Genomic DNA, 26,387 nt, shown 5'->3' on the forward strand with positions numbered 1-26,387 from the left:
AAATGTAATAGTTAAATGTAAGAACTAAAGCAGTACTAGTATTTAGATAATTTACAAATATTGAGAACATATGCTAAAGGGACTAAACTTCATTAACACTCATATGGTATCTTATATCAAAAGGAAACTCTGTGCCAAATAAATATGGTGTGTTGAATAGGAATCAGTTATGAGTTGCTCCACAAAGACATATTTTTTTATAATTTTTTTTTTAATTTTCTTTTCAACGTTTTTTATTTATTTTTGGGACAGAGAGAGACAGAGCATGAACGGGGGAGGGGCAGAGAGAGAGGGAGACACAGAATCGGAAACAGGCTCCAGGCTCCGAGCCATCAGCCCAGAGCCTGACGCGGGGCTCGAACTCACGGACCGCGAGATCGTGACCTGGCTGAAGTCGGACGCTTAACCGACTGCGCCACCCAGGCGCCCCGACAAAGACATATATTAATCTCCTTTTTGGAAAGTGAGGGCTGACAGAAATATTCATTTGATAGACAAATAATAGAAAAAAATGGCAAAAAGTTTATATAGCACTATAGCAGGATTTTAACTTTGCTCCCTTTATAATTCAGTTTCCATTGAAGCTCTAACCTGCTGGCTAAACATTAGCTGCCAAGTGCATCCACATTCCAAAGTGAAGGATAAACCAGCTGGGTGGCTTTTGCAAGGAAGATTCTAGAGACTAGTTTTGTAACACTTAGCCACTCACCAACCTTGAGGGATTGAATAGGCTCAATTTAAAACTATAGATGGGATTTATTGGGGTAGAAGTGATAGTCTCTGTGAGGCCTTTCTGTTATGCTACGGGAAGTGAGGTGAAAGCTGGATGGTAATGTAATCATTAAGGAGACCACATAGAGAACTTAATATATGTTCACGGAGTTTGGGGAACACAGTGGATTCACACTGGGAAAGGCTAAGGGTAGACTGCATGGATAACTAACTAGCTGTTTTAAGTGAGGAGGGGTGGCTTCACAATGAATGCCTGAACTCCAAGAATTTATTGTATTTTCAGAGTTTGTCATGCTCCCAGAGTTTGTTGGGACATAGGATGTTTTGAGTGTTTATCATGGGCCAATTGAGAGACACAAAATAGGAAGAGTTAGTCAGTAAGTCATTTTCAAGGATCTGGCTCCAAATCTTCCCTCAGAAGGACTGTTAGGAACTCTTAAGAGCAGACTGATAAATCAGGAGAAGATTCCTGGCAATGAGAGGTAGCCTAAAAACCTACTGTGATTCCAAAGAAACATCTTCCATGGCCAGAGAGCATCAGTGCTATGTGACTAAAATACCTGTTAAATAAAACCAAAGATATTCCTGAACATTTCCCCTACATACTCACCCTTCCCTAATCCTGGAGATATTGAAAGCCCGTTAGACTGCTCTCAGGTGTGAAAGACTGATCCAAAGAAGGATAAGAGTCAATCTTGATCTTTTTACTAATGGAGGATTTTTACTAATGTCCTGAAGCTGGCAGGAGCAGGTGAGGGAGGGAAGCTTTAATTAAAAAGAAATATTCAAAATTTTTACATTGCACATAGACATTTTTTAATTTCTATAAATTTTTGTGAGTGAAGTGACTTATTAATATTTAATTAGGTAAGAGTAATAAAGTCATGATGTCACCTATGAACTGAATTTTGCCTGTCCCAAATTCATATGATGAAGCCCTAATCCCCAACTTAATGATATTTGGAGGTAGAGGCTTTGAGAGATAATTAGATTTAGTTAAGGCACTAAGTGTGGGGTCCCCAGGATGGGATTAAATATCCTTGTAAGAAGAAAAAGAGACCAAGACAGAGTTTCTCTCTACCTTGTGAAGACTCAAAGATAGCCTTCTGCAAGCCAGGAAAGAGGGCTCTCACCAGATATGAATCTGCTGTCACCTTGATCTTGAACTTCCTAGTCTTTAGAACTGTGAGAAATAAATGTCTGTTTTGTTAAGGTACCCAATTCATTACATTTTCTTATAGCACTCTGAGTAAGCTAAGACAGGACCTATATGGGAAACTAACCCTATAGAGTTTAAAAGGACAGTGTAAGAATAAAAAAAGCCACATATATAATTGTTTCTAATTAATAACCCAAACTTAATTGAACTACCTGAAAAATTATTCTGCTGTTTTCCAAAAATACCTGTTAAACAAAGGATGAATAATATAATAGTGCATTAATTTATATTAATAACGTGTCAGAGATATTCATTTAAAAAAAACTCTAAAGCTTAAGTTGCTTTGTATCTTTCACTGAAATTCTTTGTTCTGTTTCACCCCATTACCTCTCTTAATTGACTTTCTCAGTCTATATTTCATTCTCAAAGAAATATTTAATAATGAGAAGTGAAACAAATTAATAGCCATTTTGACTACCAATTACAAAGCTTTGTTCCTCCTGTTTTTATTTTACATCAAATTGGATTATTCAATCTTTCATTTAAAAATAATTTTTTTAATGTTTCTTTATTTTTGAGAGAGAGAGAGTGAGAGAGAGACAGAGCATGAGCAGGGGAGGGGCTGAGAGAGAGAAGGAGACACAGAATCTGAAGCATGATCCAGGCTCTGAGCTGTCAGCACAGAGCCCAATGCGGGACTAGAACTCAGGAACTATGAGATCATGACCTGAGCCAAAGTTAGACGCTTAACCAACCAACTGAACCACTCGGTTGCCCCTTCAATCTTTCATTATTAATCAAGTAAATCCATACCTTCTCTTTTTGATTGGCCTGCTTATGCCATTGCCAGTGGGGTCCATGTGAAAGAATACTGATATGGCAATGATTTCATAGTATATTCTGTCTTTTGATGACTCTCCAGAGAGAAGTTATGAGGTCCCCCACCTAATGTGGAGTGTTAACTCTTCTAGAAACTGCATGAAGTCATTGCTTTATGCCACTGATTTAAACACCTCCATCTCTCTATCTAATGCATCTTTGTTCTCTATTATCATATTCCTGAGTAGAGGAAGGGGGCATGAAAAGAAACATACATATATCAAGTAAGTGAAAAATTAAAACAAATATCATTCTAATATATAACTAGGAAGCATCTGATAATTACAGTCTCTGGATATTGTAAAATATAAAAGGTAACCAGTAAAAGTTAGGACCTTCTCTTTCTTTCCCTTGTTGATGAACACATAGATCTCACTAGAGTCAGGCTGGCTTGATTTCTCTTGAGTTGTTATGAAGATTAATGAGATATATTACAGTCAGTAGTCATTATTATTAATCTTATTCCTCTTCCACCTCTTCTCCATTATCATCATTAACTTCAACCTATAATCCCACCTAGGTTTTAATTGTTCTTATGAGAGTGTCATGGGACACTATCATTTCCAAGAATCATTTTGATACAAAATTAGAGTTGTAAAATATTAAAACTTGTAGTCTTTTAGGTACCCACATACATATTTATAATATTTTCTCATTTCTTATGTATCTTAGAAATCTATAAATTCATAATAAATGCTTTAAAATATTATTGATCTAAAACTGTTTATATTGTGAAACATTCAGAAGATAATCACACATCTTAGCAGCTTTCAAGACCATATGGAATTTTTCCCTATCAAAGACTAGAGAAACAAAGTCATCGATCTACATTCAACATGCAAGTTTGGCATCTACAAAAGTCAATTTTTTTCAGCACTTAAACAAAAACTAATAGCATTAAATGCATATGTTAAAACAAAAGAAAGTTCTCAAAAATTTTAAGCTTTTATTATAAGAAATTTAAAAATAATAGCAAATTATACTCAAAGCAAGCAGAAAGTAGGAAGTAACAAAGACAAGAATAGAAATACATAAAATTTAAGCAGAAAAACAAAGAAAATAAATGAAAACATAAGTTTATTCTTTGAACAACAATAAAATTGATAAAACTCTAGCCAGACTAACAAAGAAAAATAGAGAAGATACAAAATATAAATATGAAAATATCTGAGGAAATCACTATCAAAAGGAATGCTGTGAGCAATTCTATGCCAATAAATATGATAATTTGAATTCCTTGACAGACAAAAACTATCAAAACTCACTCAAGAAAAACAAATAATATAAAATGCCTGATATCTGTTGAAGAAATTGAATTCAGTTAGACAAGGAAAAGAACTTCAGGGACATAATTTTACTGGTGATTTCTACCAACCACTCAAGGAATAAATAGTAACCAATGTTACTGAATCTTATAGTAAACAGAAGATAACACTTTCTAACTCATTGTATGAAGTTGTAATTACACTAGTACCAAAAAGCCCCCAACATACAAGAAATAAAACTTATAGAACAGTAATCCTTATGGACAACGATGCAAAAATACACAACCTAATGTAAGAAAATTCAATGCAAAGAATGTGTAAAAAGAATAACATAGCATGACCAAGTGATGTTTATTCCAGGTATGCATAGCTGATTTGACATTCAAAAATTAATCAATTTATATAATCACATTAATAAACTAAGAAGAAAACCCATATGATCATCAAAACATGCTGTAAAAACTTTCAACAAGTATAACATTCATTCATGTGTAAAATCCCAACAAACTTGAAAGAGAAAGCAACTTTTTAGAAATTTAATTTATTATTACTTTTTAGAAAGCAACTTCTTTGTTTTATTTTTAAAATTTTTTTGACGTTTATTCATTTTTTGAGAGAGAGATGTAAACTCATGATGTAAACTATGAAAATTATAAAACATTAATGAAAGAAGTTGAAGACAACACAAGCATATGGAAAGACATTCCATTTTCATTGATGAGAGGAATAAATACTATCAAAATGTCCATACTACCCAAAGCAATCTACAGATTTAATGCAATCCATATCAAAATACCAATAGCATTTTTCACAGAACTAGAACAAATGATCCTAAAATTTGTATGGAACTACAAAACACCCCAAATAGCCAAATCAATCTTAAGAAAGAAAAACAAAGCTAGAGGTATCACAATTCCAGATTTCAAATAATATTACAAAGCTATAGTAATGAAAGCAATATGGTACTGGCACAAAAATAGACACATTGATCAATAGAACAGAACGGAAAGCCCAGAAATAAACCTAAGATTTCATAGTCAATTAATCTTTGACAAAAGAAGTAAGGATGTGCACTGGGGAAAAGACAGTCTCTTTGACAAATGGTATTGGGAAAACTAGACAAATACAGGTGAAAGAATGAAACTGGACTACTTCATGACACCGTACACAAAAATAAATTCAAACTATTTTAAAGACCTAAATGTGAGACCTGAAACCATAAAAATCATAAAAGAGCATTGGCAGTAATTTCTCTGACATTGGCCATAACAGTATTTTTCTGTATATGTGTCCTGAGACAAGGGAAACAAAACAAAATTAAAGTATTGGGACTATATCAACATAAAAAGTTTCTGCACATCAAAGGAAACAACCAACAAAACTAAAAGACAACTTACTGAATGCAAGAGGATATTTGCAAATGACATATCTGATAAAAAGTTACTATCTAAAATATATAAAGAATGTACACAACTAAACACCCTAAAAACAATCTAGTTAAACAATGGACAGAACACCTGAACAGACATTTCTCCAAAGAACAAATTCAAATGCCAACAGACATATGAACGGGTGCTCACCATCACTCATCATCAGGGAAATGCAAATCAAAACCACAGTGAGATGCCACCTCACACCTGTCAGAATGGCTGAAATCAGCAATACAAGAAACTTGTGTTGGTCAGGATGTGGAGAAAATAGAAACCTCGTACAACTTTGGTGGGAATGTAAACTGGTACCACCACTGTGTAAGACAGTATGAAGGTTCATTAAAAAATTAACAATAGAATTATCAAATGATCCAGTAATCACACTAGTGGGTATTTACCCAAAGAATACAAAGACATTAGTTGAAAGGAATATATGAACCCCCTATATTAATTACAGCATTAATTAATTACAGCATTATTTAACAATAGCCAGACTATGGAAGCAGCCCAAGTGCCCATCAATAGATGAATGGATAAAGAAGATGCGAGATATATATATATATATATATATATATATATATATATATGTATTTATGTATATATATGTATATGTATATATGTATATGTACAATGTATATACAATGTATATATATGTATATATACAATGGAACGTTATTCAACCATAAGAAAAGATGAAATTCATGATTTCACTCATATGTGGAATTTAAGAAACAGAACAGTTGAACAAAACAGATGAACAGAGGGGAAGGTGGGAGAAAAAAGAGAGAGAGAGGGAAACCATAAGGGACTGGTAACTATAGAGAACAAACTGAAGGTTGATGGAAGGGAGGTGGGTGGGGGATGGGCTAAATGGGTGCTGGGTATTAAGAAGGGGACTTGTGATGAGCACTGTGTGTTATATGTAAGTGATGAATCACTAAATTGTACTCCTGAAGCCAATATTACACTATATGTTAGCTAACTAGAATTAAATAAAAACTTGAAACAAAAAAAATAAAAGCAAGAAGAAACAGAGAAAAAAATTAATGAAATGTTGCCATTTGCAATAACATGGATGGATCTAGAGAATATAACCCTAAGCAAAATAAGCCAGTCAGAGAAAGACAGATGCCATATGGTTTCATTTATTTGTGGAATCCAAGAAACAAAATAAATGAACAAAGGAAAAAAAAAGAGAGAGAGAGACAAACCAAGAAACCATGAAACAGACTCTTACCTATAGAGAACAAACTGATAGTTACCAGTGGAGAGGTTGGGTGGGTGATGGGTGAAATAGATAAGCAGATTAAGGGTATACTTATCTTGATGAACATTGAGTTATATGTAGAATTGTTAAAGCACCATATTGTACACTTGAAACTAATATAACACTATATGTTAACTACACTAGAATTAAATTTTTTAAAAGGCATATACATTGGACAGAAGAAACAAAACACACTTGACAATAATTAAAGAAGACATAACTTAATGGAGATATATATACTATTTTCATGGCTGAAAAACTTAATATTGTTAAGATGTCAATTCTCCCCAAATTGGCCTGTGGATTTAATACAATCCCAATAAAAATCCCAGCAGCATTTTATGTAGATTTGAATAATTGGATTCTAAATTACCCATGGAAATGCAAAGGACCTAGAACAACTGAAACAAATTTGAAAAAAAAAATGGAAGAATAATGCTGATTTTAAGAATTGTTACAAAGCCACAGTAGTAATGATAGTGTGGTGTTGGCTAATGTTGTAGAAAAAGAGATCAATGGGATAGAATAGGCAATCTGACAATACAGCTGCATAAATATAGACAAATAGCTTTTGACAAAGTTGTAAAGTAATTCAATGGAGAAAGAATAGTTTTCCCAAGAAATTGTCCTTTAAAAGCTGATGTCCATATGAAAAAAAATAAAGTTTGACCTTACACACCTTACACAAAAATTAACCCCAAATTGATCATAGCCCTAAATATTAATGTAATTGTATAAAATATCTGGAAGAAAATTGTATAAAATATCTGAAAGAAAATATTATCTGGAAGAAAATATCTGTATAAAAATAGGAGAAAATCTGCATGACTTTGGGTTAATAAAACAATTTTTAGCCACGACAACAGAAATATAATCTATAAAGAAAAAAATACATTGTGTGTGGGGGGGTACCTGGGTGTCTCAGTTGGTTGGGCCTCTGATCTTGGCTCAGGTCATGATCTCATGGTTTGTGGGTTTGAGCCCCACATCGGGCTCTGTGCTGACAGGTCACAGCCTGAAACCTGCTTTGGATTCTGTCTCCCCCCTTTCTCTGCCCCTCCCCTGCTTATATTCTATCTCTCTCTGTCTCTTAAAAATAAACAAAACGTTAAAAAAAATTTAAAAAATACATGGGGCTTTGTCAAAATTGAAAACTTGTAATCTGTGAAAAACACTCTTAAAAGGATGAGAAGGTAAGTCATAGAGTCAGAGAAAATATTTGTAAATCACCTTTTTCGTAAAAACCTTTTGTTCAAAATATATAAAGGCTAATAAGAGATAAACAAAAAAACCTGAAGTAAAAAATAGTTAAGCCTTATGGAAGACATATTCCCAATGAAGGTATAGTAAATAAGCACATGAAAAACTATTAATATCATAATACATTAAAAATACAAAGTAAAACTACAATGAGATACTGCTGCAAAATGTTGTCAGTGGTATGCAAAATTGTACAGCCATTTTGGAGAAACAGTTTAGCAGTTTCTTATAAAGTTAAACATACTCTTACCATATAACCTGGCAATTCCACCCCTAGATCATTATCTAAAAGAAATGGAAACTTATCTTCACACAAAAACCTTGAGTTTTCGTAGAAGTTTTATTTGCAACTGGTAAAAGCTGGAAACAACCCAGGTCTCTTTCAAACTGAATGAATAAACAAATTATGGTACATTCATTCAACAGACTACTATTCAGCAATAAAAAGATACAACTATTGATTCATGCAACAACTTGGATAAGTGTTAAATGCATTCTACTAAGTAAAAGAAGGTTTATTCGTAAGGTTTCACAGTCTTGAATTTATTTATGTGACAATCTGGAAAAAGGAGCACTAGAGGAATGGAAAACAGATCAATATTTGCCAGGATTTGAGGGTTTAGGGATGTGGTTGACTATAAATGAGAAGTGTGGAGGATATTTTGGATGATGAGAGTCTTCTATAAGGAAATGTAGTATTGGATACATGACTCAAAACTGAAACAACTGTATACCGCAAATAGCATATTCTGTCACACATAGAGGAATCCAACAAGGAATGCAGATTGTAGGAAACAAATCTAAATTACCAACGAATCTCATAAACACAGTAAAGTGGGTTGGAAGAAGGGACGCGTCCCAAGTAACTTTGGCAAATAGCATTTAACCGGATATTGTGAAGCAAAAGATGAAAAGAACCCAATGTCGTGTTGTTGGCAAAATTGTTTCTCACAGGGCTGTGGCTTGGTACATTTTAAGGTATGTATGCTAGGGTCCAGCAAATAAGCATATATTTTAGATATTGGCATTCACGATTTTTACTGTGAGGAATTCTAAATAATAGAGGAGGTTAAAATTTTGGTGCTGGGTTAGACTGAAGTTGTCAATAAGAAGAGATAATAGCCAGAGAGAGAGACAGACAGACAGACGGTTGGACACACACACACACACACACACACACACACACACACACACACAGAAAGGTAGGTAGGTAGGTAGATAGATGGATAGATAGATATGTAGGTAGATCGGTAGATGTAAACATACATATGTGTATGTATCCAAACACATATGTACAGAAATAAATATAGATGCGTGCAGATATATAGGTTAGCATTTTCAGATATTTCATTGCTCTGTCACCTTAAAGAGCTTATAAACAGTGATGCCCCTGTAGCAACGAGCACACCCAGCATCCAGATCTAGGTTTTTAAGTATTATTATTCAATGAAGGGCATCAGGGCTCCTTGGAGAAGTTGTTAATTCCAGGACTGGGGCGGGGGAAAGTACAGTAGACCATGTAATGCACTAGAGTACATTATACCTATTCTAACAATTGGTTCCTACATCAAATTTTAGATTACGTGAATTTCCTTTTGAATACATTTCCTCTCTAAATACATGAAGGGAATTAAAAAAAAGAAATGAAAGGAAATAAATATAGATCATAAAGCTGCACTCCTGCATCTTTTTTTAAGAGAGCATATGAAGCATAATATTTGAGAGGGAGGCTGACTCACCTGTTTCTTGGTTTTTATTGGTAGACAAGTTATACATAATCCTGTGATTCTGAGAAGGGGTATTATTTAATACTTACTTTCCTCTGCAAATAAATTAAATGACATTTTCTGAAACCATTTCCATCTCTGAAGCATTGAGATTAGTCTACATCATTATTTTACATAAGAAGAAGACCAAGTCCACTAAATCATAAAATTAGAGAACATTTAATATCTTGAAGGAGGAAGTGGCATATCCACACACCATCATCCTACTATTCACCATAGGATGAAACAAAATATGAACTGTAGGGGAGTGAGACAGTGAAGAGCTTCTAGTGGACGTTATGCTGTGATAGGTTCAGTTGTGACCTTGGTTGCACAAAACAATCTTCATTTCAAAACCAATAATTTCGGCTATCTTGAGGGTTCATAAATCTGACCCCTTTTTGCTTTGAAGGGACTACTGTGCTCACTATAAATATTTACTTTTTTATATATGAGCTGCAAGCTTGATTAAACACGCAGTAGTCAGCACAACAGGTGATGAAAAGTACACAGAGGGTGTGTGTGCCCCCAGGCACCAATGCCTCTATCTTATAGCACCTTTGTCTGGTTTCTTACTTACCCTTTAAAACACTGATATTTTGAGACTGACAGCTAAATGACAGTCTAGAAGAATGTGTACATATATTCAACATCTCTAAAGAATTGAACAATAATTCAAGAAGATTACTATTGTAGTGATGACAACAACACAAGAATCTCCAGCTGTAAAATACCATTGTTCATATATTTTTAAAATCATTACTAATACACATTACTTAGAACAATGTGTCTACTGGGGTTAAAGTGGTTGTTTTTTAACTTGAAAAATAAAATAGCACAAATGTTGCAATTAAGAAATAGGATGATAAAATACATTAAGACAGCTTATTGCTTTATTATAAATTTCCACAAAATAAGGAAGAAAAGCCAATCCAAAGCAGCTTGAGTAAAGCTGATTCCCACTTTATCCATAATAATACATAACCTATATCTTATGTACAAATAGCCTATGATTATTTTTATGTTTTTACATGATACTTATTATACTGTTAACATGTTTTTCTGGTTCCTTCTAGCATAATTACCAGAATGTCTGAAGAAGGACATAAATAGAAGAGTAATGGGAAAAGAATATATTTATAATTATGTGTTGTGATAAGATGGGATGTTGGCAAAGAAAATGGGTCTTAAGAAACAGTGTTTTTAATTCTTTGAATGAGAAAAGCATGTCCACAGGTTATAAGCAGAGTTTTAAGAATCTTTGGAGACTTTTCAAAAGAGGCTGAGTCAGGGAGATTGATAGCATGAACTCTGAAATACTTAAAAAAAAATCCTGCAATCCATTCTTTTTTGGTGAATCAAGCCAGGATATTCCTGATTACAAGGAGTTTCTGCTGATAGAAGAAATCTATGGTAGATAGAGGGCTGGGTGTTGGTCTCAGAGGTGTACTACAAAAGGAGAAATCAGCAAGTAATGCCCTCTAAATGGTGTCTTTCTATTTGCTTTTTCCTTTCCACCTAGTCCCAGAAATACATGACTCATTAAAATAACTATGAGTCTTGTTACTCAAACATAATTTCTTAAGACTTCAATCTTGTGATTTAACAAAAGTAGTATAGTTTTAAAAGTGATTTGCTGTAATCTGATGACTTTTTTTCCTGTGGTGTCTGTTAAATAGGTTGATTAATTACAAAAATTAAAAATATAGTTAACCATATTTTTTCTGCTGTGACTTTTACAGCTCTTTGTGTTCTTTAAACTTGAAGAGGGTTTGGGTTTAACCTAATGTTTATTTTAATGAGTGTACTGTATCAGTGTTAATAGCAGAAATATAATGTCAAAATAACTTCCTGAATAATTTTAAAATCATATGGACACTCTAGAATTTAAGAGAAATCAACAAATCTAGACAGGAATGTCAGCACAGTATCATCTTCCACAGGTGCTATGATCTGTATACTATAAGCATTTTTGCAAATGTAAATGATTCTACAAATTTAAGTTTTATTAATGTTCTTGCTATTATAATAAATACTCTAAAAATGTGTAAACCAGGACAAAATTTTTCTCACAGTCTCCTCTTTAATGTTTTAAAAAAAAATTATTTATTTATTTATTTATTTATTTATTTATTTATTTATTTATTTTAAGAGAGAGCAAGACAGCAGAGGAGGGGCAGAGAGAATCTCAAGCAGGCTCTGTGCTGTTAGTGCAGAGCCCAGTGTGGGGCTTAAGCTCACAGACTGTGAGATCATGACCTGAGTTGAAAACCAAGAGTTGGATGCCCAACCGAGAGTCTAGGTGCCCCCCTGCTCTTTTTTAAAAAAAATTTTTAATGTTTACTTATTTTTGAGACAGAGAGAGACAGAACATGATCAGGGGAGGGGCAGAGAGAGAGAGAGGGAGACACAGAATCCAAAGCAGGCTCTAGGCTCTGATGCCGGGCTTGAACTCATGAACTGCAAGATCATGACCTGAGCCGAAGTCAGATGCTCAACTGACTGAACCACCCAGGCGCCACAGGTGCCTGCTCCCTTTTAATGTGTTACCTCTTATTTCACGACTTTGTTGAATTCTGGAATAACGGTATTTCCTATACATCACTGGAATACAGATTTCAAGAATGCAGAGGTTTTAACAATCCTATTCACTGTGGTATCCCTAGTACCTAGAAGTGAGAGCAGAGATGGAAATAAGAGAGACCAGATAGGAAACTGTTGCATAAAGTTGGCAAGTGATGATGATGGTAGCTTGGACCAGGGTAGTTGTAGTGGAAGTACTAAGAGGTGGTCAGATAATATATTGTTAATGTAGAGCCAAAAGATTTTGTTAATAGGTTAATTCTAAGGTATGAGGGAAAGAGAAGAGTCAGAGACTCTTCTTCTATTCTTTCCTTTTCTTTCCTTTCTTTTCTTTCCTTTCTCTCCTTTCTCTCCTTTCCTTTCCTTTCCTTTCCTTTCCTTTCCTTTCCTTTCCTTTCCTTTTCCTCTTCCTCTTCCTCTTCCTCTTCCTCTTCCTCTTCCTTTTCCTTTTCCTTTCTTGCCTTGCCTTGCCTTGCCTTTCTTTTTGACCTGAGGTGCTAGGTCAATGCAGTTTCTACTCACTGAGCAGACACCTGGTTATGATTCTGAGATTCTAGCATAGATGTTAGGTTGACATATAAATTCAAAGAAGGATCTGTGTATACATTGTAGTGTCTACATTATAGACATTATTTTGGATGTAAGGAAAAAATGAGTGACTATAAAAAGGAAAAAGATAAGTTTCAAGAATTGAACCCTGGGATATTCCTGGCAAAGGAGACTGTCAAACAGCATTCACATATCTAATAAGATGAGGATGAGAACTGGGTATGGGAATCAGGGAATCAAGTCACTGTTTATATTCTTAAGGACAGTTTAGGTGAAGTGAGTGAAAACCCAGTTAAAATGGATTCAGAGAGGGGCACCTGGGTGACTCAGTTGGTTAAACATCTGACTCTTGGTTTCAGCTCAGGTCATGATGATCTCATGGATTGTGGGATTCACCGCCGCCTAGGGCTCCATGCTGACACCATGGAGCCTGCTTGGGATTCTCTCTCTCTCTCTCTCTCTCTCTCTCTCTCTCTCTCTCTCTCTCTCTCTCTCTCCCTCTCTCTCTCTTCCCTTCCCTCACTCGGGAGCACATGTGCGTTCTCTCTCTCTCAAAATAAACTTTTTAAAATAGATTCAGAGAGAATTGGTGTAGAGGAATTGAATATATTGAATGCAATGAACTTTTGAAGAATTTTACTATAAAAAAAAGAATTTACTAGTAACTGGTGAGGGAAGTTGGATTATAAAATATTTTTACTATGGTAGAAGCCATTTAAAAATACAGATTATGCTGAATCTAAAAGACTATATATTTCCATTCATGAAATTTTGATGTTATTCAAATTTGTTAATAAATTTTATTAATGCACACATATATTGTGTGTATGTATGTGTGTTTGTGTTTATTTTACTTTTATTTTTTAAAAATCTTTTATTTATTCTTGAGAGAGAGAGACCTAGTGCAATCAGGGGAGGAAGAGAGGGGAGGGGTGGGAATCTGAAGCAGGCTTCAAGCTGTCAGCACAGAGCCCAATGCAGGGCTCGAACTCACAAACTGCAAGATCATGACCTGAGCCGAAGTCAGATGTGTTAACCGATTGAGTCACCTAGGCGCCCCTGTGTGTCTGTGTTTATATACAAGTGAATGATTATACATACATATATGTGTGTATGTGTAAACTTAACTTGCTAACAAACTTAACTTCATCTCTAGAAGTAGTGCATTGGCTACTGAAGGGCAGGGCTTTTGAGTTAGAGTAGGTTTAAAACGTTGGAACTGTTGCTACATAAACACTAATAATAGAGCACCTTTTTGAGGTGTTTTATAGTTGTATTTGCCCAGCCCTTATATTCAAAAGCAATCGATAGCTATTATAAGGGGGCTTAAAAATTTTAACAGCATGCTTATATATTGCTTCAAGGAAAAAGTTACTACATTTAATTTTTCCAGTTCAATACATATTAGTTCAACAGAGGCTTCAGAAAAAGTTGAAGCATAACTAGCATGATTCATACCTTTTGTTGAATCAAAGTGTGTAAAGTTCAGACAATGTAGTCTTGTGATAGTAGAAAGCAATCTAAAGTATGAATAACCTTTCATTAATATTTGTTCAGTAAGTCATATTGCAGATAAATAATCAAAATCAGAGTTTTTGGATGGAAACTTTTCTCTCAGGAATATCCTTCAATAGAAAAAGCGTGATTTAAAAATAATCTTGCCTAATCAACAGCTCCTGCTCCCGTGGGAGGTCTTCTCAGCTTGCAATCACTCCTGGATAGAATGCCCTGAATTTGTTTCTGATTTACTGAGTGCTCTTCCTTCACTACCTCTAATTCACTGCTAAGTGCCAATGCATTTGCTCCCTATTGGTTGGGCTAAAATGTAGAATGTCAGGTTGCCCACACTAGACGTTGTCTAAATTGCTGTTTGGCTTTGATGCTCTTTGGTGAGCACTTTTGGGAAAAATTTATGAGTAAGAGCATCTTTGTAACAATACTGCTGCTGATTTTCTACCTCTTAATGGCGTTCCCAAAGGACCTACTTTTTGCCTTGTAACATGAAGTCAGTAAGTATGTAGGATCATCACACTTATGCAGTTTTACTTTTTGTGTGTGTGAGAAATGGTTTTGGAGTTAGACAAGATCCAATATCACCACTGCTTGGCTTTTCACTTGGAGGAAAGTACTGACCTTCTCTGAGCCTTAGTATATTCATGTAGAAAATGGGGATACTTTCCTTGAAGATTGTGAAGACTAAAAATAATGTATTATAGAACCACTGAACAGAATATCTGGTGTCTCCAAGAAGACAAAATTTTTGCATGCTAAATGGTATTCTTATGGAAAGATTTGCTGTGAACAACTAAATTAGACAAGTTATGTAAAGCTCCTGATGTATGGTGAGATTCAGATAATTTTAATAATTGTTTTTCTACTTTAGTTATAATACATAATGTTAATTCAGATATGGACTATGATATCAATATGTTGTATTTCTTGTACTGCTCCTAAAATTAATATTTTTCTATCAATCAATAAATATGGTAGAAATAAAATATTGTCAAAAGGCTAGGAAAAGGAATAAAGATTAAAGTTTACTTTGAGTCAAAAAGGAAGAGTATAAATCAAATAAATCTATCCATAGTAAATTAAATGCTACTGTGTAAAAAGGGGGATTAGTTGATGACACAACAGGACAAAAGCAGCCAACAGTTTCACTAGAAGAATCAGGCCAATATGTTTGGAAGAGGCAGTATATTATAGTGGATAAAATCTCAAATTATAATGACATAGGGATGACTGGATTTAGATCCTGGCTTTGGCAAATATATGTATTTTAGTACTCTACAATGCAATTTCCCTCAATGTAGGGAGGATATTTTAATAACATCTTCCTGAAAGGTGATTTATATCTGACTAATTAATAAAACACCTCCAGACTTGCCATAATCATTTAATTAAATCTTGCTTTCAATAGACAGCCTTATGGTCAAACACATAAGTAAAATACACTTATTGCATTAAAGGTAAATTTACCCTCTCAATGTAGCTAACCCACTTAAACTACTTTAACCATTAAGGGTTATCTACCTCCTTAATTCTAGAAAGTAATTTTAAAGGATTACATATGATTCTTTCTTACAGAAACGTAACTACTTTTCTATGATTTTTGCCTGTTGCTTGACTTAGATTTAAATTTTCTCTATTAAAAATTTTTAAAAATTTTTTAACGTTTTTATTCATTTTTTGAGACAGAGAGAAACAGAGAATGAGCAGGGAAGGGGCAGAGAGAGAGGGAGACACAGAATCCAAAACAGATTCCAGGCTCCACCCTGTCAGTAGAGAGCCTGATGTGGGGCTTGAACCCATGAACCACGAGATTATGACCTGAGCTGAAGTTAGCTGCTTAACCAACTGAGGCATCCAGGCAACCCAAATTTTCTTTATTTTTAATTGATATTAACGAATTACTGCAGTGGCTCTCAAAAACTGGTCACATATTTTTATCAATCATATAAGTTCAGATGTCATATATTGAATAGAAATTGCTCAGTGGAGGGCCTAAGAGTCTGTTTTTAAGAAGCAACCCAGTGAAAATTCATCCACACCATAAGAACTTCTGCTTTATTGCCTATAGAAGAACTTGTCTTTTGCTTGAGAACCCCAGAGCCAAAGTAGAGATTAAACAGATGAACTTAACTTCAACTGGTGGTCTGTAAAGAGACCGAATTCTAATGCCTGGGCCATATATCTTAAGAAAAGAAATAATTGCTTTAAAATAAAATGAGATTGATTATGTAAAAACCATTCAATGCTCAAAAATACTTAAAATGAATATTTCAGTCTCTTTAATCCAACTCTTTACTCTTTGATATTTTTATCTGCTCCAGAACCATGGCAAATCATCGAATTTCCTTAAAATCTTGTCATCACCATAACTTCTAATATTCCTTGAAATATGACTTAAATATTCTCTTAATGTTCCTTTGATAAATTGGCATATAAGACTGTACACAATATACAGAATATAATACCATTTCCAAATAATTGTACTTGAATGAATGGAAAGGGACAATAGCTTTTTACAAATTAAATCATTTACCATGCTGGTCTAAATTACCTAAGGACTCCTATTTCTCTGTAGTGAAATGTAACTGCTGCATAATTAATAAAACAGTAATGATAAGTCTCAACTGCCAATGCGATCCTAAAATCTCATGATGAAATTAAGGTTTCTTAAGGCAACAGTGATGGGAACTGGACACATTTTAGATGCTCATTCAATATTTAATTTGAAAAACAAAATAAATAGAATTTTCTTGGAAATTGATACTTTTAAAATAAGTAAATAATATTATTTTTGTCCCAAAGTTAACCAAATAATCATGCTGTTATTTTTTTTTGCATAAAAAATTTGCAGTAAAAAATAAAAAGCTTCCTAAAAACTTTTTCTATGAGATAGATTTAAAAAATATCAACACAGAACACAATTATATATAATATCTAAGACCATGTGAAACGGCTATCTTTTAAAAATGAATATTTAGGGGCGCCTGGGTGGCGCAGTCGGTTAAGCGTCCGACTTCAGCCAGGTCACGATCTCGCGGTCCGTGAGTTCGAGCCCCGCGTCGGGCTCTGGGCTGATGGCTCGGAGCCTGGAGCCTGTTTCCGATTCTGTGTCTCCCTCTCTCTCTGCCCCTCCCCCGTTCATGCTCTGTCTCTCTCTGTCCCAAAAAAAAAAAAAAAAAAAAAAAAATGAATATTTAGATAATCTGGGTTTTTGTAGTCTCTTCAAAAGTTTGTGGACTGTTAGAGCAGTTGGATTGAAATGTTTCCAACACTAAAACAAAATACATTGCTTAAATTCAACAGTCATTCAAAAATAAACTATTTTCTGAAGATATTATAGATTTAAAATAAAAATTAATTAGTTAATTTTTAGTTTCTTATAGAAGTACATATCGAGAAAAAATCTTAGACTTCGGTGAGAATTCAAAGTCAGGTTACTTATGAAACAAGAGCATCTAAATTGCCCTTATGGAATAATTACTTCAAAATTAGAATAGGATTGAGATTTAATAATATTATCTTCATTTAATAGTTATATTGAACATGCACTAATTAATAATTTAATGAAAAATAAATTATAATACCAATATTTTCTGATGAAAATGTCGAGAACCACATATGAAATTTTATAAATAAGGTTCAAATCTCAGGAGACTCAAGAAGTATTGAAGTAGCCATTATACTTACATAATCTCCGCAGAACATTTTGATGATGGTGGTTAACTTCAGAGTAGATTAAAAGAGTTTTACTAAGTGATCAATGGCATAGACTTGCTTTCCTATGTAGCTAGAAAGAATTGAAGTTCACTGTTCAATCAAATTTATATGTCTACCATTCACCTCAGATTCTCAGGAAAGAAAACGTAGGGTCAATTCTGGATACAGCATGTCTCAAGATACAGTATTTACACTGAACTATCGGTCATAAGTGAGTAGGCAGAATTATTGCACAAAATAAATAGAACCCCAGTCCTGTGTTGATTTAAGAAACATACATTAGCCAACCAATGAAAGAAGTGTAATCTTTAGAAAAAGCAGATGACTTATGGAAAGGTAAGTTGATTAACCACAAAGTTAATGATTTATTTTCTGTGTTATCATTTTTAGATATTGTTTTAGGTACACAGGTCCCTAGCTTCATGTTTCAAACAGCTACTAGGTTCTTTGCGCATCTATACCATTCTTTAAGTATCTTTAACTACTATATATCTGGTCTTAAATTAAAAAAAAAATGTATTTAGGTCAGAATTGAATACCCAGCAATAAGTCTTTGGAGAAACCATATATATTCACCATTATTTTCACACTCCACATATATTTTTATTTTAATATTTAATTTTATTACATTTTAAGGAAACAATTTAAAAAATACCTTCGGGGCGCCTGGGTGGCGCAGTCGGTTAAGCGTCCGACTTCAGCCAGGTCACGATCTCGCGGTCTGTGAGTTCGAGCCCCGCGTCAGGCTCTGGGCTGATGGCTCGGAGCCTGGAGCCTGTTTCCGATTCTGTGTCTCCCTCTCTCTCTGCCCCTCCCCCATTCATGCTCTGTCTCTCTCTGTCCCAAAAATAAATAAAAAAACGTTGAAAAAAAAATTAAAAAATACCTTCAAATTCTAATATATTGTTAGGAAATATCTGTCCCTATAAGCTTCATCCATTATTCCAGACATCACAAAACTAATGTGTATTATATCATTTTACTGCCATTTAGTGAACAATATAGTGTTCCTTTAGGCTATAAGATTTTTAAAAAATTTAAAAATGAATTACAGATAAATAATTTTTGGTTGAAAGATCAGAAAATTACAATAAGTATCAACTAAGCAGCATCCATAACTACTTTCAATCTGATGTTATATGTGGTTAAAGATCATTAAGCAGGATTTCTTAATGTAATGTATACCATGAGCAGAGAAATATCTGATACCGCAGTATTCAATTCATAAGTCTGATTAATTTAGTAATATACTTGGTACCGTTTAAGATGTAAAGAAGCATGATGCCTGCTTTTGAAGATGTTGTAATCTGGTAAATAATTCTATGTACATGTTGTGTTTTCTGTGTGTGCATTTAAAAAGCATATAGTAATTACTAAATAAGTTTATACTTGTACATATAGGATTCAAAATTTAAAACAAAAGAAAATGAGTTTTTCAACTAAAAGTGTTTTCTTATGATTATTTTTAAAAGCTGTGTGATTTGTGACACACTAATTAAGTGTGTCAGTGTGAAATGTGAATTGTGAAAATACTTGAGGCAAACATTTTCTCTAATATTATCACATAACTGAGAGAAAACGGATTTGATAATATTTCTTAATTTCCTTTCAGATAATGATTATTTTACTTGTACTCATCATTACTTTATGACTTAGCTTTTTAAAATGCATTCAATTAGGTGTGCCTGGGTGGCTTAGTCAATTAAGCATCTGACTCTTGATTTTGGCTCAGGTCATGATCTTATAGTTCATGAAATTGAACCCCACATTGGGCTCTGCACTGATAGCGTGGAGTCTGCTTGGGATTCTCTCTCTCTCTCTCTCTCTCTCTCTAAATAAATAAATGAACATGTAAAAAATTTTCAAAAAAATAAGTAATGTTTTCAATTAAAACAATGATGTCTGGGATTTGCTTTATAACAGTTCATGCAAAAAAGGTGTGGGAGATATTAATTCTGTATGGCAAAATCTTGAAAGTTGTTGGGGAGATGGCAGTCCATTAGATAATTAGGTACTTCTACTTTATTATTTTTGAAAATTTTCATAATAGTTTGAGTTTGGCCTATTCACTCATTTATATGTAATTTGAGTACCTAATATAAAAACATTTAAAATATAAATATAATATATATATATATATATATTTGCTTGAAACAGTTATTGTTAGCATTTATTACTTTGTATTTTTTTATTTTTATTTTTTATATTTTGTTTATATTTATATTTATATAAATTATATAATTTAATTATATAATTTAATTATAAATTTATAATAAATAATAAATAAATAAATATTTATATATAAATATATAAATATATATAAATATATATAAATACAAATATATTTCTATATTATATATAATTATATATATTATATTATTATAAATATAATATAATATAATATAATATATAATTTATATTTTAAATTTAAATTTAAATTTATATAAATAAATATAAATATAAAATATAAATATAAATATAAATATAAAAAATAAAAATATAAAAATACAAAGTAATAAATGCTAACAATAACTGTTTCAAGCAAATTTACCTCTACACGTGAATTTAATTCTTACAACAAATCTATGGACTATGTATATTTTCATGAGGAGGATACTGAAGTACTGTGTAGTCAGAACACCTCCTAAGAAGTGGTACAGTGGAAATTTGAGCCTAGGCAGTTCAACATCAGAACCTATAACCTCAGTCTCTGTGCTAATACCCATATTCTGTTAAGGAATAAAACAAGACAACTATTACATAGGACAAAATTAAAAAGCATATTTCTTGATTCAAAGGTATTTATATTTTGGTAGATGGGTAAAATTCATAGAATACAAGATGAGAATGCTAAGTGCCATAAGCAAGTTACCTAATACAGTATGGGCAATTTCCCAATAAGCAAGTACATTAAGACATAGCATTTCAAGTGTGGCTTAGAAATTGAAGGCAAAAGCCTTCCGTTGGAGAAACCAAGGAACAAACACTCAGGGATAGAGAAGGGAGGTAGGAGGTCTCAAGTGTGTACTATAATTGTCTTAATTCTAAATTTTACTTTGAATAGGTAGTTACATATGGCCTTTATCAACATTTTTTCCACTACATTTGAGCTAAAATTCAACCTAATAGGTACAAAGGAGAAATACTAACAGCATTCAATATCTTGGAATTAATATTGTCCCCTGGTCATAAATCAGCATATATTGGATCAGAAAGAAGATATGCTAAATCAGTCTAAAAAGACAGAATGACTCCTAGGCCAAGAAGACATGGTTGTAACCTCTAAAAGTTAATGATTAAAAAAATATTTGGATAAATCCAAAGGCAGGTGGATTAGTTAGAAAAGCATAGAAAAATTGGGTAAGTATTGGTAGTACCCACTAATTGCTTATGTTAGAGGTGCATCGGCCTGAATACCAGGTATGTTGTAGATTATATTATTGTTCACACTCACTCACTTTCTTCATTTCTGTTATATGCGCATACTTTTATCTACCTTTGATTTGGGGTTTAGCCATGTGGCTTGCTTTAACCAATGGAAAATGAGCAGGTGGTAGTATGGTATATCTGAGCCAGACTTTTAGATACATGGAGATTTTCTGCTGCTCTTTTCTGTTGCTTCTGCTCTCTTGCACCATAGGTAATCCACAACCTCTTAGATTTGGATGAACTAACTAATGCAATCCCAATGTTGGCAATATTTATCATGTTATTCTGGCTGGAAGCCTTTCAACATGAACCCTATGATTTTTTTTTTTTATTTTTGAAAACTATTCACCAGGGAATCTTCTAGATAAAATTTAAATTTCTGTGTAGTATGCCATGCCAAACAGTCATTTAATCCTTCTTGGGTCAAAATTTACATCATTCATTCAATTTATTAGCAAATATTTATTAGGCAACTAATACATGCTAGAAGTACTAGGTGCTTGGGATACTTCACTGAACGAGACAAAGATTCTTGCCTTGTGGTGCTTATATTTATTAATTAATAATTTGGAATTCTTATTTTATACAGGATTCCAAAAAAGTGCTATTAATGTGAATTGTTTAATATACATTTTTATATACTTATGTATAATAACACTGCCTCCTTGAACACCGCAAAATGCCTAAAACAGTTGAGGCAAGGTGGCTTTATAGAGAACAAATTTCTTTCCAGTAAGACAGTGGCCTTCAAACTGTTTCATCTCAATATTCCCTAATGAATTTTGAAAAACTGTACCTCCTTTTAGTTGCAATTTACCTTTTTACTCATCTAAAAGCATCCAATGAAATCCAAATACCATAGCAATTCCATTCCTATTATCATATAAAAAACATACAATCAGCTCTTATTCAAGAGTTGAATACTTAGCATCCTTCCTCTGCCACTCTGAACTCTGATTTCCATTCTACTTCCCTTTTAGATGTTTATCACGAGGTCATTTATGTTTGAATGTCTCTTGGAGAGGTCATTTTATTAGATTATGTGTATACTGGGGTGCCTGGGTGGCTCGGTCAGTTAAGCATCCAGTTTGGGCTGAGGTCATGATCTCCTGGTTGGTGAGTTTGAGCCCTGCACCGGGCTCTCTGCTGTAAGCACAGAGCCTGGAGCCTGTTTCGGATCCTCTCTTTCCCACTCTCTCTGCCCCTCCCCTGTTTGCATTCTCTCTCTGTCTCTCTCAAAATAAATAAGTAAATTTTAAATAAACAAACAAATAAATAAATACATGTATACATTCTTTTTTTTTTCTGAGCTAGCTTGTAAAGCTTTCCATTTTCCTTTAAGCCAATAGCTCTTTTCCAGTAATCTTTGTTATTTTCATACACAAGTTTAAATTGTCTACAATTAACTGCATTCAGTTAGAAGTGTATTACTTGCTAAGTTTTGAAGGTGTAAAACTGAAACCATTATCAAGATTCAAAACATTACCATCAACCACAAAGGTGTTCCCAAATCTCTTTGTAGTTTCTCCCTCCATCCATCTCTTGCTCTAGGAAACCACTGATCTGTTTTATGCAACTATAGATTAGTTTGCTTTATCTAGGATTTCTTATAAATGGATTCATATTATATGTACTCTTTTTTGTCTGGAAGTGTTTGATAGACTATTTTTGAGATTGATTCATAATGTATATACCATAAGTATATTCATAATGTAAGCAGTTCATTCCTATTTATTGCTGAGTAATATTCTGTTGTATGGATATACTACATATTGTTTACCCATTTACCTGTTGATCACCTAGCTATTATATAAATAAGGATGCTTTTATGCCAACACTTCATATTATCACCTTTAAAAATTTTAATTATATAATTGTGTAGTTATATCACATTGTGCTTCTAATTCACAATTCCCTTATAACTAAGAATATAGAGTATCTTTTCATATACTAAATGTCCACTTTTACAGCTTCTTACATAAATTGTTCAAATCTTTTATCTATTTTCCAACTGAGTTGATGGTGTTAGTACTGAGTAGTAAGAGATCGTTGTACATTCTAGACACATATTGCTTATCATCTTTGATTCACAAATGCATGCTTTCAGTGTGTGCCTTGTCTTTTTATTTTTGAAATGGTGTCTTATGGGGGCACATGCGTGGCTCAGTCAGCTAAGCATCCAACTTCGGTTCAGGTCATGATCTCACAGTTCATGAGTTTGAGCCCTGCATTGGGCTCTGTGCTGACAGCTCAGAGCCTGGAGCCTGCTTTGGGTCTGTGTCTCCCTGTCTCTCTCTGCCCTCTCCCCCTCGTGCTTTGTTTCTCTCTCTCTCTCTCAAAAATAAATAAACATTAAAAGAAAAGAAATGGTGCCTTATGAATACGGAAGATTTCTTTATTTATTTTTAAATTAATAAGTGGACAAAGTCCAATTAATAGTTTTTAAGTTTATGCTCTTTGTGTTTTAAAAGATTTTTGCTTATTCCAATGTCACAATGTTTCTTTTAGAAGTTGATAGTTATTTTTTTACAAGATATATGATCTATTTTGTGTGGTATAAAATAAGAGTCATGCTTTATTTTTTTCCCACAAAAACTCAGTTTTACAGCACCATTTGTTTAAATGATTTTTTTTCTCCATGAATTTGTCCTGGCATTTGAGTCAAAAATTGTTTTACCATATATGTATGGGTCTATTAGTGGACTTTACATTATGCTCCATTGACCTGATTGTCTTTCCTTTCACCAATATTACACTTTCTTAATTAATAACTAAGCTTTATAATAAGTGTGAAAATGAAGTAATGTGAATTTTCTAACTTTATTGATGTTCTTCTCTTCCTCTTCCTTTTTTAATTGCTTTGGCTCCTGTGAATTATTTCCATTATTTTATGAATCTTAAAACAGCTCATCAATTTCTTTTGATTGGGATTTTACTGAACTTATAGGTTCATTTTGAGGGGAAATGATCTCTATACAAGATTTAATTTCCTGATTCATGAATATAGTGTATTTCTCAATTTATTAACGTCTACTTTTTTCATGAATATTTTTTGTTTTCAGTACATTAATTTTATCTGAAATACCTTGCATTTTCTGATTCCATTGAAAATCATATTGTATTTGGTATTTTATTTTACAGTTATTTAGTATTAACAAATGAGACTGCCATTGATTTATGTATATTTACATTGCATCCTGTGGACCTTGCTAAGTTAATTTGTTAGTTTTTGCAGCTCTTTTGTAAATTTTTAGGGCCAGTTTGAACAGGCCAGTTTGTACTGCCCAGTTTGAAGAAAAAAGATAGTTTTACCCTTTCTTTTCTGAACTGTATTTTTTTAATTTTTTTATTTTTTTTAACGTTTATTTATTTTTGAGACAGAGAGAGACAGAGCATGAACGAGGGAGGGTCAGAGAGAGAGAGAGGGAGACACAGAATCTGAAACAGGCTCCAGGCTCTGAGCTGTCAGCACAGAGCCCAACCCGGGGCTTGAACTCGCGAACCGCGAGATCATGACCTGAGCCAAAGTCGGACGCTTAACCGACTGAGCCACCCAGGCACCCCAGAACTGTATTTTTTAAAATTTATTTTTCTTCATTTTTTTGGCTAGGAACTTAGTGTAATTTTGAATAAATGGGAGAGCAGGCATTCTAGCCTTTATGGATCCTAGAGGGAAGTATTTAATTTTTTATCTTAAGTGTATTATTAGCTATGGTCCTTAAAAGATACTTTTTCAGTTTGAGGGTGTCTCCTTCTATCCATAGTTGACTAAGAGGAACTTTTTTTCATTATGAATGATTTGTGGATTTTTAAATTTTCTTTTTCTGAAGGTATTAAAATAATCAAATAAACTGTTTCCTTTATTCTATCAATATGGTGAGTTATACTAATTTATTTTGAATGTTAAATTAACCTGTATTCCTAGAAAATAACTCTGCTAGGCCATAATGCATTATATTTCTAATATATTATTGAATTTGATTTGCTAATATTTTCTATAAAAATTACAACTAATATTTATAAAAACGTGATATTGGTATTTTCTTTTTCATAATTGATTTGTCTAGCTTTGTTATCAGAAGAATAGTAACCTCATAAAAATCAGTTGTGAGGTGTTTCTTTTTCATCCAGTTTTAAAAGAATTTATGTAATATTAATATTTTTGTGTCTTTCTTTAGTATTTGGTTGATTTCACTAGTGAAACCAAACTTGTCTGGAGTTCTTGGAAAATTTTATTTCTATTATGGACTTAATGTCAACAGCTATTCATATTTCTATTTCTTCTTATATCCAAATATTTATAATAGAGGCTTTGAGGTCTTCTCTTAAATTCATGTGTGGGCTCGCTTAGAATTAGTTTCTACTGACTATCTACTGAATATGTGTCACATTTTGCTGTTTCTTTGAATGTCTAGTAATTTTTGTTTTAAATTTCCAGCTGCTCTTCCAATCCTAAACTCATTTCTGGTATTTTGACTATGTAACATGTTTTTTGTTTTTTGGTTTTTTTTTTCCTGTCTGTTTGCATCATTGTAGCTGTGGGGTTTGAGAGAGCTAATAACCCAAAAGCCACAAACTTAGGCCCTAAACCCTAAACTAGGCCCTCAAATTCACATTTCTTATTGTTTAAGAACTGATTTTTGAAAGTAAAATTTCCTATGGCTCTGTCTGATTTTAGACAATTTCTAGTATCTTTACATAGGTGACTTTTTGTTTTATCCAGTTATTATAACTGTCATCCATTATAATTATTATCTATCTATAATGATTGAGTCTATACAACCACGTTACTTGGACATCAGTACTGGAAATTCTCCCTTTATACATCGGAATTTAATT

At 33.2% G+C, this 26,387-nt stretch overlaps 1 protein-coding gene across 1 annotated transcript in view; it reads right to left on the bottom strand.

The window, feature by feature from the left end:
* Window positions 1-18,330, bottom strand: part of ANXA10 (annexin A10) — a 100,275-nt gene extending 81,945 nt beyond the window's left edge. The window contains exon 1 of the mRNA XM_058720945.1: window positions 18,090-18,330. Coding sequence (XP_058576928.1) covers window positions 18,090-18,107 — 18 coding nt within the window. The 5' untranslated portion in view covers window positions 18,108-18,330. The remainder of the gene's footprint in view (window positions 1-18,089) is intronic.
* Between the last annotated feature and the right edge of the window lie 8,057 nt (window positions 18,331-26,387).

Source organism: Neofelis nebulosa, chromosome 3 (assembly GCF_028018385.1).
Source record: "Neofelis nebulosa isolate mNeoNeb1 chromosome 3, mNeoNeb1.pri, whole genome shotgun sequence".
Taxonomy (NCBI): Eukaryota; Metazoa; Chordata; class Mammalia; order Carnivora; family Felidae; genus Neofelis; species Neofelis nebulosa.